The sequence below is a fragment of the Cygnus olor genome, chromosome 1 (genome assembly GCF_009769625.2).
Source record: "Cygnus olor isolate bCygOlo1 chromosome 1, bCygOlo1.pri.v2, whole genome shotgun sequence".
In the NCBI taxonomy this organism is placed as follows: Eukaryota; Metazoa; Chordata; class Aves; order Anseriformes; family Anatidae; genus Cygnus; species Cygnus olor.
Window position 1 is genome coordinate 185,390,917 of NC_049169.1, and position 21,406 is coordinate 185,412,322.

The following is a 21,406-nucleotide window of genomic DNA, read 5'->3' on the forward strand; positions in this document are numbered from 1 at the left end:
AAGAGCATTTTTGTTTGAGGTTATATTACAAGATAAATTTTATTGACTGTCAGGGAGAATACCTGATATCCAGTTATAGCTCACCCATCATCAACCATTTCTGTGGACACTTGACAGTGAAAACAAACAAGCTGTTGCTAATGGCAGTCTGAAGTTCATTCCCAGCTATGTTCTGCTCTGGACCAAGCTAAAATAACAACACAACTCTAGCCAGAGCTGACAAGGCTTGGTTTTAATTTTCTACCGTGGATTACTGCTAACTGCTGTTTGCTTTAAAAGTCATTCATTTCCCATAGCAGGATGGCAGAGTCCCCAGATTTCATTACTCTCTTTGTTGTTTGGTGACCTCTTGTACCTTTTCCACTTCATTTTATCTTTAAAATAGATACAGCACTTCTTCCTACTTAAGAGGGTAAAAATGATAGCAATGCATGAGTCACTGTATTGTTCCAGGATTGTGAAAAAAAAAAAACAGGGACTGCTCTCACTTCTCACTTTTGTCCATCTCTGTTTGGCAGTCACTGCTCTCCTTTTTGTCTTTTTGCTCCCACCTCTGCCCCATCTCATTTCCACCTGCCCCCTACCCATATATTGTGACAACTGACATGGTGTCTCCAGTTTTTATTCATCTCTTTGTTTATACAGAAGCATGGCAGCACATCTTCACAGGGGCCTGAGCATTAATTGATATTTGCACAGGTCTGAGCATGTTGATGTATAAGCCCTGCTGCAGTGTCAAGAGCTCAAAATAGCAAGAGCTCCTGGGACTTGCCAAATGTAAAAACATCATAAATGGGATTATTTTTTTACCTTTTTATCAGAAGCAAATTTGCTGAAACATGATGGAACTGTATCCTGTAAGGAAGTGATCGCAGAGGGTGGAGAGTGGGAACTGGGGAGGAGGAGCTGACCTTTCAGACCGAACTTTGGTACGTCTTCCCTAAAACGTTCCCTTGGCCAGAAGCTTGGGATCGCCTGCACCTGATTGGGTTTTAATTAGGGTTTCAAATATCAACTACTATAAAATCCTATTTAAAAGCTAAAAAAGTGGAAAGTGTTATGAGAGTTTGAGTAAGTGAAAGAGAGAGGGGTACATCACCGCATCCTGCTGGGTGGCACCAGATCAGTTTGCTGCTCTGTTCACCTTGAAGGGAAGAGCAGCATCTGTTTCTGCAGTGGGACATCTGTGTTCATGTCTCTCAGGTCTCTTCTCTCTCCAACTGGCCACAAAGTGCACGATAATGACAACAGAGAAGCTGCTGTCGCAGCTTGCTTTGTTAACAAGTTGAACTTCCATGGGTATAATTTAGAATCCCTGAAAATTTAAGAAAATGAGCGTGGATACATTACAGTAAAGTAACTTTCTGAAATTTTAAGTATCCACATTTCTGAAAAATATTTCATTTTAACTGATCAGAGCCATTTTAAAAATTAATTCCAAGCCTTCAAAATCAAAAATATAAAATCTTTGAGAAGAAGGTTTCTGACCCTATAAAACTTTGGGGTCCTTTTATTTTGGTTACAAGTGGAGATATTGGAAGAAACAGTTTTTTTTGTTCTGTGAAATGTTTTGTCAATTTGCAGATTTTCCTTATCTAGTTCAAGATCACAGGCCAAGACCAGGTGAAAATGGTTTGGTGAGTTTCTTATCTAATGTAGTTACGTAAATTTTAAAATAAATATCTTAAACACAAAAAGTCATTTTATTCATATTATCAAAATGAAATATTTCAATAATATCAGTAATATGTTTTGGTATTTCATAAGTTAAGTTCTCTGTTAAAAAGTTGTGTCAATTGGGCTGGCATTTTGAAATGAAACTAAATGTGGAAAAACCCCTCAGTAACTGCAGTCTCCAACTTATTCTACTGATTCTGATCATTTACACTCATCCTTCTCTGGGGTTTGTTGCAAACCACAGCAACATTTTGTTTCTGCAGTGTGGATAGTGGGATCTGAACATACCTGTACATGTTTTATGGCATTGTCAGCAGCAAAGAGAATCTATTATACAAAGAGGTTTTTCAGTATTCCTTATACAACAGAAAATACTTTATTTTCCAGTTCCAGCTAGTCATACTCGGGCTGAATGTAGAAGACCAGATAATTCACTCTTCAGGTTTGCTTCGACTGCCTGTTTGCAAGGTCAATCATCTGCCCAGATAGGACAGAGCTGGAGCTGGGAAGGATGGTGGCTAAGGCCCACCTCCAAAGACCACTTCAGAATAGCAAAAAGTGCCGTGTTGACCTTTAGAGGAAATCACAAGAGAGGCAAAGGCAATGTAGAACGATGGCAGCAGAAAAACGATGTTACGGACTATTAAACAACACGCTCACAGAGCAACACATCAGGCCAAGGAAATGGTAGTTATAACAGAGGTTTCCTGAAGAAAGCAACAACTTAAACAGCAGAAGGTGTTTGTTTTGCTTTTTCCCTGAAGTTTATGTTCTGCTGCTTTCGTTTCCCAGCCACCAGATGAGTGCCAGTGCTGGCCTGCTGAGCCACACGGGAGAATGAGATCTTCTAATCTGGCGGCAAACTCAGCAACTAGGATGATTTAATATGGTAAAAAAATACTGTAAAACCACACCCCAACACTTACTTCAGGCGAGTGCGCCTATGTGTTGGAGCTGAATCCCCTACAATAAAAATCTATGTAATGTCTGTTATTATAATGCATTTTTAAAGTATGATAAGTTATAGTTAATACAAATGCTCTTTTACTCTCAGTCTTTTGTTGTTTTTGGTTTTGTTTTTGTTTTTACAGACTCTAATGCGCTGCTCGACTTACTGTAAACCTTTTTCTCTAACAAGATATTAAGAAGTTTTCACTCTAAAATACCTTTCAGCCATTTTTCTGTTCGATCAAAACTTTCAAAATTACCGCAACATGAAATGCCACTTTACTTCTCAGACCTTTATCAATTCTACATGCACAGAATAGGTACAGAATTGTAGCAAACAGATGAAAAAAATCAATAAATCTTTCTTTCTGTATCAGTGCGTCTCAGACCAACACTGATCTTTGTGTATAATTTGAAGGAAATAGTTAGAATAACATAAAATGCATTTTAAAAGCAAGCCTTATTTTGCCAACTAAAACATTAAAATAGGGAAGATAATGTTCAAATGTTCATTAAATGTTCTTTAAAGCTGTACACCGAGACTAATTTTGCTTTTATAGCTGCAGGAAACATTTACAGTATTTCATTTTTTTAGAGTTCACCTCAACGTATTAAGTCTGGGGTTTTCAAAAGACATTTCAGTGTCCTCTGAGCTCTTTTGGGTGTTCAGTGCTTAAATCCCTTAGGCTCATTTTTTTAAATATCATCATAAAATATTTGAATTCTAGTTTCTTTGCACATGATTAAAAGGTTCTGTATGCTAGATCATCAGAGAAAACAGGGAAAGGACAATTTATATAATTTTATCAGGTTAAGGCAAAAAAATAAATTAGAATCTCTAAATTAGACTATTTCCATATCAGCTACAGAGAGACCCAGTTTATTTTATTTACATTCCGTTCTTGACAGCCACTTGAGAATGTACACGTTCTCAGGGAAAAAAGATGAACTGACAGAGTTTTAAAATGTATGTGAAAACACTGCAATTCTACAGAACTGGACTCGTTTATTAACAGTTACGTTGGTTTTTGATAACACGTTAGGGTGCAGGTTAGTTGTATTTAGATAGCAGCAAACATCTCAGTGAGTTATGCTAGAAAAGGGAAAAAGCCTTAGAAATCCTTTCCAGCTGAATCAAGTTTTACAAACCTTTGCTATTACAGCTGTAGATAACAGGCCAAATCTATTCTTTGCTGGGGTACACGTACCCATTAGTTTCAAGTAAGCAGGCTGATAACGTATTTGGACTACGTGCATTTTTGCAGTAACTGGAACAATTATTAATTGTATTTCCCATATTTTACAACTTCAAATATATATATATATATATATATATTTTTTATAGCTCCCTTATATTGGAGGCTACCTGAAGTAGCCACCTGTCACCATGACGGTTGTATAACCTAACATAAGGAAAATATTTTTCATGTTAGCAGAGTTTTTTGAGGTCGGTGTGTACAAGAGAGCATGCTAAGGGGCCCTGCAGAGCAGACTGAGAACGTCTGTACCATGCAGCTCTTGGCCCTGGGTCTCCACTGTCTTCTTTGTGGTCCCCTGTGGTCCTGTGACACGATGAGTATTTTGCAGATATGATCTTTTGTACCTGCAGCAAAAGTGGCAAGAAACAGAGAAGCGTCTACCTCCATTCTGCCATTTGGGAGTGCTCCCAAATCTCTTGAATGATGCAGAGGTTTAATTTGTAGACAGTCAGCTGGAGCAGTTCAAAACAGTGAGGGGTGACCCAGCTGTTTTGCAGTGTGGATGATCAAGGGCTCGGTGTGCATAAATTCAGCCTCAGTCTTCGGCCCAGCAAGGCCCCCCCGTCCAGTGCCATAACAAACAGCCCTGCTGACACTGACATTCGTGTGAGGAGTAAGACTGCCTTGATCAGTGCTGTGCATCTCCTTAATGTCTTACACTGTTTTAAAATACTGTGATAAAAACATCCTCAGAACACTGAATTCTTAGTAACATTTTCTTATTCTAAATTTTTAAGAGAGGGGACCCGGACCCAAGTTTTCCCACTTGTGAATGAACAAGTGGGCTTGATCAGCTATACTGGGAAGCTGTTTACTTTTCTTTCCTTTTCCTTTTCCTTTTCCTTTTCCTTTTCCTTTTCCTTTTCCTTTTCCTTTTCCTTTTCCTTTTCCTTTTCCTTTTCCTTCTTTCTTTCTTTTTCTTTCTTTCTTTCTTTCTTTCACCTGTTCAGTCATGAATAGTTGCTGTGCAATAGTGCAGCTTCAATTAAAAAAATCAGTTGTGATACAGCAGCAGATGTCTTCCACATGATATTAAACATGATCTCTAGGAGCATCACCACAGTGGCTGCATTTTTAAAGAACATTATGAGCCTGTTTGTCACCTGCTGAAGATAAAACATCAGCACACAAACCCAGCGGAGGGTTCAAGACTGTACCAGAGACGGTGCCAAATCTCCGAAAGGAAATCAGATTTCTGACGCAGCACTCTCAGCAGCGTTTCCTATGGGATAACTTCAGCATTGCCATTATCCCCAGTGGGCTAATGTTGTCTAGGGAACATATAAGCATAATTCAGGCTGCTGATTTCATTGCTGGGGCCAGGCAACTCCAAGTTACAGCCTGCAGTGAGGAGTCCCATGGTATGACTGCCCCTTTTGGGCTGTAGAGTTTTATTTTAAAGTGGTAACTGGGATTTTCTTTTATTCCATTGACATTTTTGTGGAAGGATCTAATAAAGCTGCTAATCAGATGATTGAGTTTTGCATGGAGATTTCTGGTTCAATTCTTTGCAACTGCCTATATGTAGCTTTAATGAAAGCCCAGCAGATTATTAAATTGGTAGCATTAACAACGAGCAGGATTTCCAGTCTTTATTGTTTGCAGGACTTCTCCCAGCTCAAAGTGCTTTTCTTCTGTATCAGTTCATCAGTAAGAAGTCATATGGATTTATCATTTTTCTTCTCTGAAGGAAGTGCTGTGTCTCGGGGTTGTGCTGCCGTCTTTTCCCCACAGCATATAAACCTGCAGAATTCAAGGTCTTTTTTGTGAATAGCAGATGTCAAGCAGTCTTGTCAAAATGCCAGCGTTTATTTGATAGCAGTGTATTTTTGATACCATGCCTGTGTTGAATAAATCTGGCTTTTTATTAAACATCCAGAAGAGTTATTTGCATGCTGAAGAGATACACTAATTACTTTTTTTTTTCTTTTCTGGAGGGTGTGATTTGCTGAGAGTGAATAACTACGGTTTGACAGGTACTCTGAAATATCAGTGGCAGATTTAGGCATGTGTTGAAATGTTTATGTTTAGAGCAGAAAAGAGCTAATAACTAATAAGTGTTGATAGGGAAGAAAGAAGTAAAAGGCTTGCATATAAAACTGTCTTTTTTTTTTTATACTATGTGAAGTTATGGGATTGGCTGGCACTGCAGAATAATAGTGCTGTTGCAAATTAAAATGGTTTTGAAGTTGTTAAAGTCAACCGTTCTGTATTCATCTTCTGTGTCAGGAAAAGGCTTTTATGTGACAATAAGCTTACAAGGACATTATTAAATCATTCAGCCCACTTGTTTGATGAATTCCATGCCCCGATCACTTACAACCATGAAAGATTATGTATACATCAGAGAGACAATTCTTTGATGAGTGTGTTTATTTGGCTTGTTGAGCTTATAATACTGGTGTTTTGCTTCTACCTTCACTTCCACTTAATGCAAAGAGTTCGTTTTTGATGAAAAGTACATTTAATAGCAGAGACTCTGAGGGCAACATAAGTGAGGCCATGTGGCACTGGGTCATCCCTGAGGGCAGCTGTCCAAGAGCTGCCTTGCTCTGAGCAGGGCTGCTCCCAACAGTCCTGAATGAAGGCAGGGACTGAGATGCCTTCAGGCACAGGGATGTCATACGGACAAACGCAGGTAGGGTGCTTTGGCCCCATCAACCTCCTCCTTATATTTAGCGGTGTAGATAAGCCCCCTGAGCTTCTCTTCACTGCAGGTTGTCCCTTCCGCTAGCTGCCCCACCTCCAAGGACTGCCTGATTCACATGGCTGGCTCATCCTGCTCTCATCTTAGCACACAAGCAGGTCAGGTACCTCTGCTCACATAGGTAAATTTGGGGTGACCCCACTCAGACAGAACTGCTGAGGGGGGAGAACTGGACCCACTATCTATCTAATATGTTTCTGCTTTCTGGTTGAGATGCTTAATCAAACAAAACACGGTTGTATCAGCACGGTGTATTTGTCTTTGGCTTCTGTTTGACACTTCCACTTGCAAAATTGCTACAGCTGGAGTTGTAAGCAAATGATTTATTTATTATTCATAGCAGCAGGTGCTGCAGCAGCCTTTTGGCTAGAGTTGTACTCACTTGGTCCATGGTTTCTATATATTTGATTAGATGCTGCCATGCTGCTCAGATGGGATGCTGGTACTTCAATAAATGTATTTTGTTACACAATCAGTTATATAGTGCATTATCATTATTATTTCCGTAAATCACTTTTAGTTGGCAGCTTTCTGTTGCCGCTTGGGATTGTTCCAGCAACAATTTGCATCTTTTTTTGTATGGCATCCTAAAAAGATTTGGAAGTTAATATAGCATGGGTTTGATTGTATAACCAGTGCCCTTGTGGTTACACTAGAATACAGAAAACAGCTATCCAAGCAGGACTGACATATGTATTTTGATTCACATGCCATTTATGTCTTCTTCAAGAAATGCTTATCCCAAAGTGACACCTTTAGAAGTGACCACCTCATGTGGTCTCTGCTGGCTGAAGGGCAGGCTGCTGCTGCTCCTGCAGACCTTCAGCCTGAGTAAGAGGCTTTTCCACAATTAAATTGCCTTGCAGAGGGGAAAACAACTGCAGCCTGCTCCACCTAGTCTAGCTGTGCTTTTCCCATTACTGAGTGATGCTCCAGCAATTCTGTTCCATGCTTAGAGGAAGAACTTTCCAATATCTCAGTCAAATTCTTCACTAAAATAAAGGTAAATAAAAAATATGTTTTTATAGACATTTCTATTAAGGCTGTGGAGGCAATGTTTACTGTAGAGATACTGGAGCACTTAGTGCATCAGGCAGAAATGTGCAGATGGTTGTCCATATGGGCACAAGTCTATAGCAAGCACAGAGAGCATGTCACTGCGAGATAGAGGAGTGGCTGCTGGTTCAGCTGGCTGCAGACTGGGCAGCTCACACCTGTATGTTCACTGGTATCGAGGAGAATCAGCTCAGCCTTCTGATTATCTACAAAAATAAAAATAAAAATAGAAAAGATTGGGTGTGGTTTCTCACATTGTACTAGTTTCAGTTGCAGGCTGCTTTCCTGAGAGAGGTGTTAGATCTATTGTATGCAAGGAGGGCAGGTGATACACATTTAATCACCAGCTTACAGAGTGAGAACAACCTGATTTGGGCACTGAAGGCTGTTACAGAGGAAATTAATGGACCAAGAGGTGCATCCAAGAATGACGTTAATGGGACCGCTTCCATTTACCATGGCAAACCTAGAGCAGGGCACTGAAAAATATGAAGAATGCAACACTGAAAGTCAGTTTGGCCACGTCCCACAGACAGAGGGACTTTCTCCCAGTCACGGATGAATAAGCACCATGACTGCTTTGGAGCTGCCATCACCACAGTGTGCTCGTTTCCCACTGCTGTACAGCTGCCTCGCAGGCAGCCTGCACCACGACCTGCTTTGGTGTGCTGGATCTCGCATGTCCTCGCTCGTGCCACGGGCGGCTCACTGCCTGCAAGACAGGGGAATGGACACCAGGCTGTCCTTAGCAAGCAAAGCTAGATGTTCCCCACGATTTTTGTTGATGAGCTCTGGATCTGATAACCTTTGTAAGGCGGTGATGATGTGTAGAAACTGCATGTATTGTCCTGAAATGTGCGGCTTATTTGAAAAAGAAAATCCATGATTATAAAACAAAAATTAATTTATTTCTTGCAGGTGCTGTTTCAGAAGCTGTCTAAGGAAAAAGCAGGTAAGACACTGCATTACTTCTTGAATGTTTCTCGATGGATTATGCAGATGTATGCATTGATGGAGGACCTGCAGGAATTGCTGATATTCTGAGTTATTTCATGCAGTTGCTGTGATTACTTGCATGAGTTCATGAAGCAGTGCTGTAGGATTTGCTTGGTTCTTAAGAAAGCTGATAATTCATCAACTTTGCACTTAGACCTTGAGACGCCAACTCTGAAACAACAAGAACACCATGAAGTATTTGTTCTTAGTGTCGGAGAGGAACGAAAGGGCTTGCCACAGCACTGAAAGGTTTACGGTGCATCGAGGTGAGATGTGTGTAAGTGCATCCTCTGGCATACTGCAAGCACAGCAGCCCAACCTGGTGACAGGGTCTCACTTTGCAAAGTAATGTAAAACATAAATGTAAATAAATGTAAACACCCCGCAGGCCTTCTCCCCAGGGGCAAAGTCACGATGCATCATTCATCAGCATGAGCTCACTCGCAGTTGGTGGAACTGACAATGTTAACAGCATCGGAGTGTTTGACTGTCACAGGGAAATGATTTATTTACAGCTGATGTTCTGTGAGGATCAGAGCAATCGGCAGAGTTGAAGAGATGGATGCACAGAACCCTACTTGTGTTATGATGCCAGGAGCTCGGGAAAGGTTTGGGTAGACAACGATGTGCACAGAGGTCCTGATTCAGCAAGCTACTTAACACGCAATTAAGGCTGCAATTGACAAATCCAATTCATTGCGAGGGGGAGTAAGCAACTGCTTGAATGATTTGCTCAATTGAGGGTAAATGTCCTTATTAAATTGTAATGAAGCACAATTAGGAACTATAGCGAAAAGAAACTGCTTCCCAGAATGGGAGGTTACTGGAATTTAATAACAGCCCCACAGCTCTGCAAGAAGAAATGTCCCCAAAGTCTAAGGGAATCCTCGTTCCCACAAAAGCTTTTGCTAGCTAGCACCATTTAAATAAATCATAAAACAGCTGACCTCTGGAGCTCCCCATTTCCTACTGCTCTTTCAGTCTCATTAGTCGATATGTATGCAGTGCGTGTCAATTAAAATGAAAGCAATTGGGCAACTTTGTTGTAATTATCCCCCTGTCCCCAGCTGACTTAACATCTTTTATTTTTTTTTGGCCTGAAGGACTAGCTTAAGCCATTTTGCTAGCTCAGTGGTTTCTCCTTGCTCGAAGCAGCACCGTCTCTGCTCCAAGCTGCACCCTCAGTCCTTGCCAAGGGCCACCGTAACCCCGTTGGGAGCAGGTGAACGGGTCCCTTTGCAGCCAGCGCCACCAACACAGTGGCTGTGCTGGCCAGCACATGGAGCAGAGCACCAGGAGCCCTGGCTCCAAAAGCTGAGGTCTCAATAGGCAGCGAAGCGCTCAGGCACCTTGCAGCAGGCCAGTGCCTACGTGGAGGCTGCTGAGTGTGGCATAGCTACAAATATTGCCATTCAAGTGCTGTGCACAGCAATTTTTTTTTGTCTGCATTACAAGATACCCAAGTATTTATTCCATGTTGGTATTTCCAATGGAAATTATGCTTGTGCTTTTCCAAAGCTAAGCAAATCCCATCGATTTTTAGATAGATTTAGCAATTTTTAATTGTTTTCGCTGCTTGCATCTGTGTAACGCTGAAGGCTTGCTTTGTAAAGAAAAGGAAAGCACATCAACAGCAGGTACATCTTAAAGAAAACCTATTCTGTTAACAGTGCTCCTGGTTTTGACTGTGATAAATTTTTGAATTGTTTTACTTTTATGATAACATCAGTTTGGTCTCCGAAGAAAGTTTAACGCCCATCTGGCAGTTAGAAGATGATAGCTGAAAATTTGAAAACTGCCAGCATAAAAGAGGAATAACAGGTGATTTGGTTTGGTCACTGAGGTGGAACTTTGCTCATGGAAATCTAGTCTATGATGGAAATAGTAATAAATTTATCATTAATATGCTTCTGGAAGAAAATGCCAATTCCTTCAAACTGAAGCATTTTGCAGGCACAGGTTAGCATCCATTAATTTCTCAGTCAAACCACTTCTGTAAAATAGGTGTGCAGCTCTTGAAACGAGATCTTCTAACAGCATTCAGTGTCACAAGTTATGGTTTTTATTTGGCTTTGAAACTTTGGGCTTTGAAATTTGAGTTACATTAAAGTAAATTATGATTATGGTTAATGCCAAAATATTATTTAAAATACCATGTTGGCCAAATCTATGTCTTGGACTGAGGGGGACTGTTCCTTGCAGCTTTGCAGTTCACAAACATTTCTGAAATTTTCCCTGTCTTCTGGATAAAAGGTTTTTTTTGTTTTGTTTTGTTTTGTTTTTTTCCTCTTTTTGGAATTTCTCATGTGAGAAGAAAACCCTTCCTGTCCGTATCTGCCATGTGCAGAGTACAGCACTCTTCTCCTCGAGCTCATTTTTTGCACAACTTTTGGGCTGTCATTCTCTCTCTTGCTTTTTTTTTTTTTTTTTTTCCAAATAAATGCAATATTTTGGGGCTTCCCTTTTCTGAATTTTCAGTGAGCGTCTCACAGTAGTAATCACACTAATTCTGTGGCTTTATCAAGAGCTGTTAAAATGCCAGGTTCGTCCACTGAACCCAGCTTTCCTCCTGAGTGAGCATGGCCCTGCTGATGGTAATTGTGGCTCTGACCATTGCCACATACTTGCTGTCATTAACAGATGATGGCATTAACAGGACTGCCCCACCGCTGTGTGACGTGTAATACCTGGCATGGGTAGGTCTTCACCACCTTTCCCTGTTCCGGACTTGTAACCCAGGTGGTTTAATGGCCTGCTGTGGTACTGCAGAGAGCACCTCGGTTAGAATCATAGAATTATAATAATCATAGAAATATGATTAGCTGCTCCTCTTGCCATCAGCTGGCTGAAGAAAATGGTTTTTTAGCCCATGGTAGTCACTATCAAAACCTGACTGACTGACACTATGCGTTCTTACTGTTTCCTGGTGTGTCTCTTAGCAAAAATTAATCAGCTTGAGCGTTCCAGCCACCTAATAAAAGTATTTTAAAGCTAACACCACCATCTTGAGCTGGAAAGCTCAAGATGACTAACGCAGAGCACACTTCATCGCTGGTAGGGAAAATGAGCTTTTACTTTGCTGACAAAAATTTGAAGTCAGATTAAAAGCTGACACATCCTCTATTTTAGTGGTATGTATGAGGCACTAAAAATAGCAGTGTGCCGGTGTATTTGCTGATGCATGGTAATGTAGTCTCTAGCAGAACAGCAATGGGCTGGCAAGGAAGATGGTGCACTGCAGTAATATGATTAAGTCCTCATGTAACCTTGGCCTTGTCAGAAGTGCTCCGTGACTAATTGTCTACCTTTGACTGATATATTATGAAATACAGATAGGGGCAGATGTGGTCCCAGGGCTTTAACAGATAGCCTGACCCTGCATTATTTGTCCAGGCACAATGCTAATTCACTTCAAAGAGAGATATCCATAGCTCAGGAAGCCAGAACCATCCTACACAGCAGCTGTGCATGAAAAACTGCCCACAAAATGCCTGATTCTGGGAAGTGAGAAGGAACTGCAACTCCGTCTGGCCCCTCTTAGGCACTGCAGGTGCTGCATGCCTCTCAAGGTCAAACCCATACACCGTATTTCTCATTGACTACATATTTTTCTGTTTCCTTAGTCATATAAAGGCTCATACTAATGTTTATATTTTACCTGTGCTGCAGTCCCTGGGCAAGAGTTAAGGGTTGATGACACTGTGAACAGAAAAAGGGACATGGTCAGAGAACCATCATCTGTTCTGGGGTTTTCCTCGTGCTCATGGGGTGATGGAGAAGGTGGTCTCCATCTCAATGTCTGTTACTTGACGTGGAAGCCTGGCAAATGTGCTGGAGGTGGAGCTGAGGCTATGTCCATGAGCTCCATTGTCCCATCCTCTGCACAGCAGAGAAACTGCAGGGCTGGATGCTCTGCAGTCCCTTCTAGACCTAGGCAGTACTCATGGCTCATGCTGCCATTATTCCAGCTACAAGAGTTTACCGGAGATGAGAATCTGACCTTAAATTACGGGGGAAAATAAAACATTCTCATCCAGTGCTCCTGTGCATTGGGTAGTAAGCAGAGTGGGGTCACTTTGACATGTCACCGACACAAAGGGGAGATGCTTACTTTGGCTTGAAAAATGACCGGGCTCTTTACCTTGCAATGGTATAATGAAAATAAACAAGCGAATAAACCAACCTGTTTGGTGGCCTTGGCCTCTGTATTGCTCTGTGTAGAAGTAGGTAGGCTCGGTGCTTCTCCTGCAGCCAGTGCATGAGAGGGTCCTTTCACTGGCTCCTCTTCCAACTTCTGTGCGGTGCCAGCTTGGCTCCTGATATTAGCCAGTGAGATTGTTTCTTCCTGCCTATATGTTCCTTTCATAATCAGAAATGACAGAACAAACCCTTCTTTGTTCTTCTGAATAGGAAAATCTTTGCTTCCCAGCTCCTACTGATGTACTGGAGCAGCTGAGGGCAAACTGTGCTCGTTGGCTCTCAAAAGCAAGAGGAAAATGAGAACCCTTCCTATATATTCCAGGATATTACTGCTCTAAAAAAAATAGGTGTTGGTTAAAAACATATATGTTTACTGTTTTAATACATGAGCTATAGATGAAAGCTTGAACTATTAAGGAATACTCTGAATTTTACGTGCGAAACTTCACTAAGAAAACAGTAATATATAAAAATGTTTTAGACACATATTGATACTCATTGTCCTTCTAAATATCTTCCTCCATTTCCCTGTTCAATAGTTCTTTCTGTAACTTAGATTTTTTCTCAACATTTTTAAAAAGAAAGAAAAATATTTGAAAGACTAGAGCTGGTAAATCTTAAAAATAATATGTATCCAATAATTCTAAAAAGTGTAGTGTAATACACTTCAATAAGTGTAAAAAATGGTTTCAGGATGAAGCTATTATAGATATTTTTCATACTTTAACTCATTTTTGTTTACAGCTTGGACTGCTAAAGAGAGTTGAACACTAAACTGATAGATGGGCTCGGGCTTGTAACTTCTCTTGAGACCTCAAAAGACCTGACAGGAACCTTGCTGCAAATGGTGATCTAAAGCAAATTGATGAATTCCTCTGAAGTTTACCCTTTGTGGAATGAGAAGGTATTGCTTTCCAGCAGCTGGGGTCAGTCACTGGGCTGTTGGATTCTCCAGTCAAACAGCCATATTCAGCTGCACTGCGTCTGAGCAGCCAACCTTCTTTAAACGCAGGTTTTCTGAGAGTCATGGAGGAGGGCACATTTTGGCATTTGATGTTTATTCCAAATGTAACCAAAAAGACCTGGAAAATTTTCACTGAATAATAAATTTCTGCTATATCTGTTTCCTATTTCAAGCAGACCTTTCCCTCAGACCTCTCTGATAACCACAGTGTAAGCTGTGCGCTCTTCTTTTATTTGCTGGGGAAGGTACCACTTCAAAAATGCAAAGGTTAGACGATTTAAAGTATGCAAGCAACAAAATAAATCTTCACTGTTTTATAATGCTGACTAAGCCTTACAGCTCTGAGGGAGAGACACGCACGGAAGAGCAGCTATCCAGGAGGAGCCTCCTGCTTTCACAGAAGCATTTCTACCAGGCAGCAGTGTTCACCACTAGGCAACTTTACCGTCATATAACTAGTCTCTAGGTTCATTTTTTTGGCATCTAACTATTAGCATCAGTTCCTAAGGAGTAACTTGTGAGGTTTTGTGCTATGGGAGAGTGATGTGTAGCTCCTCTCTGGAAGGCTTAGGACAAAAGATAGATTTTGCCTCATTTCTTTGTTCGCATGTCAGACAAGCAACGACAAATGAACGCTTCTGGCTGGAACACAAGCTAATGTAAGCTACTCAGGGCAATAAAGCTATTGAATGGAGCACCCAGATTCTGACCTTTGGCAGCGTGTCACCTTTGTGGGACCGCAGGCAGCCCATGCCACTGCTCCAGGCTATTGAGCACACTACCGCGGTGGAAGCTCTGCTCAGAAGAGATGACCATGGCACAAAAAGACACAGCATCTGGCCAACTGTTGGCTGCTGTGGTCAGTGACACCACTATCCACGTTCGTGAACATAAGAGTAATGAAACCCATCACTGTCTCTGGTGTTGGGATTGGACCCATGATCTTCAGGCGTGAGCCTCAACACCTTGCACTTGAGTAAGAACTACATTAACTCGAAGGAAGCGATGACTGCCTAAGCCTCTCCCTAAGTATGAGGGGACCACTAGAGGAGGACAAAGAACCATGTAGTGTTAACTTCAGCTGCAGGGGCACCTTCCTAAGAAACAGGAGAGTTGTTTTAGCAAGCCCTGCAACTGAAAATCATCCCATCTCTACCCTTCCTGTCCTCTGTATTAGATTCCACCCAGACCAGCAAGTAGCTATGACAGAAAGGCACATACAGATGCTGGTATTTATTGAGCGCTCAGCACAAGGCAATAACAAATTACTAATTTGCACCACGCTGTCAAACCACAGCTGAAGTGCAGCAAGAGGAGGAGGCTGGAGCTGCATACAAACACAAAAGGCACGCGTGCCAAAGCCGTCCCATGCATCATTCCATTGACTCTAATGGCATTTATCACTTGTGAATTTGGCTCAGTATCTTTATGAAGGCAGGAAAATATGAAAGGCAAGCTCAAGAAAATAGCTGGCAAAAAGGTTGTTCTGTATGTGGGGATTATTAAATGACTCTGAAACCACAGTTCTCGTCTTAGTGCAGTGTTGGCTTTTGACATGGGGTCTGAGGAGGTAATGGCTTTAGCCTTTGATCTGGAATTTGTTTATATTAGCTACAAACCCTCCCTCGTTTCTTGTTTTATCTCGGTCCCCAAACATTCTGCTGTATAAGGCTAGTATGTATGTCAGGAAAATCTGTTTTAAAGCAAAAGAACAAATTTTCCCCTTGTGTAATTCCTGTGAAAATTAATGTTTTCACACCAGAGTTGACTCAAGTACCAATTCAGTGTGGGTTTAAAATCAAGCAATATGATTAAATAGTTGAAAAGTTGCCCAGCACACTCTGTGCAAGGAACAGGTCTGCCTGACTGCCACGCAAGTTTTTAGTGTCAGCTACAAATTTATGAATAAGAAAGACTTGCTAAGAAGCATGCAATGTTTGAAATTTAGCTTGGATGACTTCTGTGTGCAAATTTCAAAGGAAATGCTCAATTTATTGTTAAGCAAAGTTGATTAAATATTCATTTATTCCATGAACTACAATTGATAGTATTTTATTTAATTACTCGGGCTGTTATAGTTGTCATTGTATGTTGCTTAGCAGTAAATTCTTAGCTTACCAGGGCTGTAGGGATTTCTCTTTATTTAAATTCAATCCTTATTGCAATATATGATTGCATGTGATATGGAATTAACACTAAGATAACACTTGCTAATGAGAAAAGCTTGCTTTTAAAAGACAGAAAAATGCCCATCTGTAGGTCTCACTGAAGTTATTAGATTGCTTGAATGGTTTTCAAGTCCCTAACCATAGAACCATAGAATCGCAGAAGGGTTTGGGTTGGAAGAGACCTCCAGTTCCAACACCCTGCCATATGCAGGGACACGTTCTATCTCCAATTGATAATTATCATTTTTTTTTTTAAATTGCCTTAATTCTGAAGAGCAAACTGATTATAGCATAGAACCTTGCAGTTTTTTTCCTATAGCATATTAAGGACTCCGCCTTTGCAGAACCTGATTCTGTGCCCATTGCAGTCACTGGCAACTTGGAGGGGGTAGGATTAGTCTCTTAATGATATATTTATAGCTGCATAGAAGAAAAATGTTTATCTGTAAAAATTTACATCTTACTCCTCTAAGTATCTGAGAAAATGCAAGACCCAGGAACATTATATTTCATAAAATATATATAGTTTTTTTAGCAAAGTTTTAAAGCTACAACTTACTTGGATTGCTAATTAAGTCGTTTACAATTGTTAAATTGTTTGCACAGACATAGTGGAAATGAAGCTCAAGCACAGAGTGCTATCCTTTTGAGCACCTTACAGGCATAATGGCAGCCCATCATTTGCAAACATTACAGCTTCACGTTATCACTGATGTTCTTCATATAAAAAGGTTATGGATAAAGCATTTACATTTATTTCCAAGTCAGTATTCAAACAATTTGTCGAGAGCTTATTTTCACACACTTTGGTTCAGAAGCCAAGTGTTGTCCAGGTTACAGTCCCCATTCTGTTGGGTGTTCTTTGCTTCTAGTTTTATTTCCAGGGTCTTTTCATAGGTAAAGCTGGCACAAGGCCTTAGGCAGTTTGACATCTCTAGCAAACTGACAACGTTGGCATTTGTTTGTTTTATAAACATCTAGTGCAAAAAGTTAGCCCTGCTTTTTGCCCTTTTCCCCTTCTTGACTGCTCACCAACGCGTGTTGTCTAAATCTGATTTACAGCTCTTTGGACTCTCATTTGATACCAAAAATGTACGGTGAATTTCTAAAGTTAAACCAAAACTTCTGCTCCTGTATATTTTCACCTGTTTATAAGACAGAACTGATACAGTGTGCTCAATGGCTGGATGATGTATTGGAGAACTCAAAATACTTGGTAACTTTTTAAAGTACACCTTTTTGTTTGTTGCTTCTGTTGCCATGCTCCTCTTCTTTGGCCTCACAGCCTTGGAATTTTTGAAGTGTAACAAGCAGAGATGATATCCAGAGTGTTAAGTTACACGTAGGTAAGGAGCTGAGCGTACAATGAGATATGTGAGCGTACCTCTACCTTGCTGTGCTGTGTATGTAGAACATTGATGTAACGTATTGTTCTTCCTTAGATCTTGATAGACCGAGTCTTATGATCACTGGGGAGGAAATACCGTTTATCTTCCAGTGTTTGTGTGCTGTGGCTGTGCTTTATTCTCAGGTGATACAATTTGGATGGGCACAGAGAATTCCTTTCCAGCAGTTTTGTTCCCCTGTGTTTGATCCTTCTTTTACTGAAGCCCGTGGCACACCGTCATTGACAATGTCAACGGAGGCCAAGTGGAGCGATAAATTACTGGAGCTCTGTGGTGCAGGGCTGCTGGCTCGCTGAGTACGCATAGCTGTCCTTTGGAGAGCGTGGCTCACCTCTGTCTGCAGGGGTAGTGTTTTGTGATTGTCTTTTTAGATGATACAGAAAAGCAGCGCCTGCTTTTTGGTGGAAAACACTCCCCTCACACACACTTTAGACTGTTTTCTTCTGTTTGCCTCCTCTCTCGACTCCAAAAGTGAGTGAAAACTTTGCCAAGAAAACACGTTTGTTTGTGCCATGGCCAGAGGCAGCTGGTATTCAGCTAGTGGTTTGGATTGCCTGGCTGGTAGGAGCAGGGGGAGCAGATAGTGTCGAGATTTCCCCTGCATTCCAGCTCTGTTTTCCTCCTATGGTTAGCAGGCGGCGAGTGTGACTTTTCCCACTCAGCGTTTCCCACAGTCTGTAAGACTTATCTGACAGTGGAGTTCGTGTCAACTGTCCAAAACTAACTAGGAGATATCTTCCTTTCGGCACTCCTGTGCTGTTAGTGCTTATCAGCGACACTCTCCAACTCAAATGGCTGCTTAATTTACAGACGTACTGAGACAAATTCACTTCTGTTGCAGCTCCATTGAGTTCAGTGGAGTTAAACTGGGAATGAGCTTGGCCGTAGGTGTCTGAAAAGCACAAGTGGGAAGAACGTGATATTAACAGAGTCAAGAGCCACGCCACAGTCAAAACAAAAAGGAAGCCCTGAGCTTTGGCAGGGCTCCCATTTCAGATTTCTGGAGTGTGATCCAACAAGGTGTTCATGTTTTACAGCTGCTGCTGCAAAAGCAAAGTTGTTATTTTACAGCGAAACAGTAAAATTTTCCAGCGTCTCCACATCAAAACGTAGCCTGTGTTAAAAAAAGAACAAAAGGCGAAATAAGTCATTGGACTGCAGAACACAAATTCTATTGAGAATTACAGTGACTTTCAAATCTGTTGGAGACTTTCAAAAATACAGAGTGCAACTGAGATTTTCGTACTGAAGCTGAGATTTTCAAATGAGCCTACAATGGCTAAATACTGAAATCCCATTAAAATTCGACAGAAACAGGAAACATGAGATGGAACTCATACCTCCAGCTTTACCCCAAGTCTAAGGGGGCTCCCTGAGCCCCTTTCCTATCAGTGGGGAGAGGGAAGCACTTTCTGAGTGTGACATCTTCACCAGCTGGAGCACACCCTCCTCCACAGGCCTCCTCTAGCACTTCTTCCAGGCAGCCGTTTTGGGGTGGCATGCTGTGGGACAGCCCCCTCCCTCCCATCTTCCCACCTCCCTCATTTCTCTTTCAACAATGGGTGCCTAAAATTAAGGCACATGAATCTGATACCTATTACTTTTGAGAATTTCTTAGATTTTCAGATTCACAGATAGTTAGAATGAATGAAGTGTAAAAACAAGCATTTTAAAATTATGTTTAACTCAATTCAGTTAACCCAGACTAGGACCACAAACAGCCAACAATGCAAAGCCCTTTGTTCATTGCTCTGCACACTTCTCTACAGTATGGATATTTTCTACCTACTGTCTTTTTCTCTTTTAGTCTTCTGGACTCCTTTATCTGTCTGTTCTCTTCATATCCTTCTTTGAAAAGTCCAGTTTTAGTTTTCCCCCTTACCATTTCCACTGACTATTCAGTTTCCTCTTAAATGCACTGTTGCTTCACGGTCTGCTTACTCTTCTGCTCATGATGCCCTACAGTGCTTTTCCTTCCTTATTTCTGCTTCTCCCGTTGCCTCCACACCATACCTCTTGTTCTCCAGAGCTCCTAAGAGCTCTCTGGTTCTCAGTGAAATGGGCAAAGGGCTTTGCAAGCTCTAAAGCCATACATAATACTCCTCCCCCAGTCTTGCTATCAAAACAATTTATTGCTTTTTCTTCTGCTGGTTAATGATCCTATCATGATCTATCATGACATCACCCATGGGTGATCTAAAATCATGATTTTTTTGTGCCTGGGCAGAGTACTTCCAGACTGAATGCCTGGACATGAGCACATTCTGGAGTCCTCTTTGCGAATAAGAGATGAAGCACGGTCAGAAATTGAGATAAAAGTGGGTGTGCTGGAATACACGATTCTTAAAGAGGAAAAGAAGACATTGTGGGCAACAAAAATAATTTCAGCTTCCCATATTAATTATCTTATGTGTTTCTGAAAACAAATAAGCAGACAGGAATAAATAAAAACCAGATCAAGAGCAAGCTAAAATACACCCAGATGAGAATACAGATGTAGGATCCATTGTGGCTCTGTAAAAATAATAATAATTAAAAAAAAAGAGAGAGAGAGAAACATCTTTTTCATGGGAAAACAGGAAGAGATGCAACTTATCTGGGCTTTCCAAACTACTATTCCAGAGGTCTTCGAAACAGATAGGAAACAACCTGAGAAATCAAAGTGTGGGAAGGAAATTTTAGTTCTAGAACATAAACTTTATAAAAGATCATAAACGCCCAAATTAAACTTATCAATTTTCTGAATGAAGAGAGGCTAATAACAGGTTGTCTATAAGAGCTTTGCTAGAACAAGTATCATTTAAAGCTTCATTATCTTGACAAGTGAGTGAACAGATGGCAAAATCTGTACGAACTCAAAATTTCCTAGAGTACCAAAGATTAGAAAGATTTCCGGGAATCAAATTCAGATCACCAAAGCGAGGTGATTTGACAGTCTCAAAGCAGATGGGATTTCAATGTACCTAAGTGTGAGGTAATGCTTGGGAATGATTGAAGCATTGACTGATACCACATTATTAATGAAGTGCTACCAGCTCAGAAAAACACCTAGGTGACATTATGGACAGCTTAATTAAAACAGCCCAGTGAAAACAGCTGTTCAATTTGCAGCACTCGTCATGAAAGCAAATAAAATGCTAATTTATATGAACCATAGAGAACAGCGTTGATATTATTATAATGTCATCATATAAATTCAGGAACTATATCACGGTGACTTCCAGCACTGTCAACATTACAAAACTATCTACAAGAGAGAAGGCAGTAAAGAATGATATGCAGAGAAAATGCATTTCTTTTATTTAAAGAAGTAATAAAAAATGCTGCAGTAATAAATTTATATTCACCTATAAATGATGTGGATATCCAATGAACATAAGATACAGAACGAGTAGCACTCCAATGTGCTGGAACCTGTTTCCCCATTAATGACGACCATCAAATCAGCAAGAAACTGGGGGCTTTGTGCTCGTATATTCTCAACAAGCACGATGGGAGCAAACAGGAAAAGGAAAGTGTACATGCTTGAAGGAAGTGAAGCACAAGGGAATTTTGAGAATTACTTCAGCAAGTCAAGAATTTCACCATTAATGTGAGGTTGTTACTAGTGCTCAGTGCTTCGTCTAAATTCCGTGGCATTTTTTAATGAACGATAGAGCAGTTCTTGTAGGAAGGGAGCTTGTCCCTGGTGATGATGGAGAAGACCTTGAGTTTCATTGGATCTGCACTAAAAGGTAATTTCTACCTGTATCAAGTAGAGTAACGTACTACTGTAACTTTCTAGTAGCACATACAACCCACTTCACATTTATCCTGCTTAGCTATAAAAGATGAGCTATAGGACAGGAGAGAGGAGAATAAATCCAAATCTGTTTAAGTCCTAAAGGAGGATAATGTTTTCCAGATGAAATAGTATTCTTTATGACTTGACTGACAGCAATAAACTATTTTAGATCCCTGCAAAACCATTTAGCAACATTTGAGAATAGAAATGGGGAATAGCCTCCAATTTGAGACCATAAGAA

The 21,406-nt window shown here is 40.8% G+C and overlaps 1 protein-coding gene across 3 annotated transcripts in view; it reads left to right on the top strand.

Annotated features, from left to right (window-relative positions):
* STARD13 (StAR related lipid transfer domain containing 13) overlaps positions 1 to 21,406 on the top strand; it is a 296,363-nt gene that overhangs the window by 116,881 nt on the left and 158,076 nt on the right. For all 3 annotated transcript variants that reach the window (XM_040543764.1, XM_040543770.1, XM_040543777.1), the window contains exon 5: positions 8,566 to 8,599. In XM_040543764.1, coding sequence (XP_040399698.1) covers positions 8,566 to 8,599 — 34 coding nt within the window. The remainder of the gene's footprint in view (positions 1 to 8,565; positions 8,600 to 21,406) is intronic.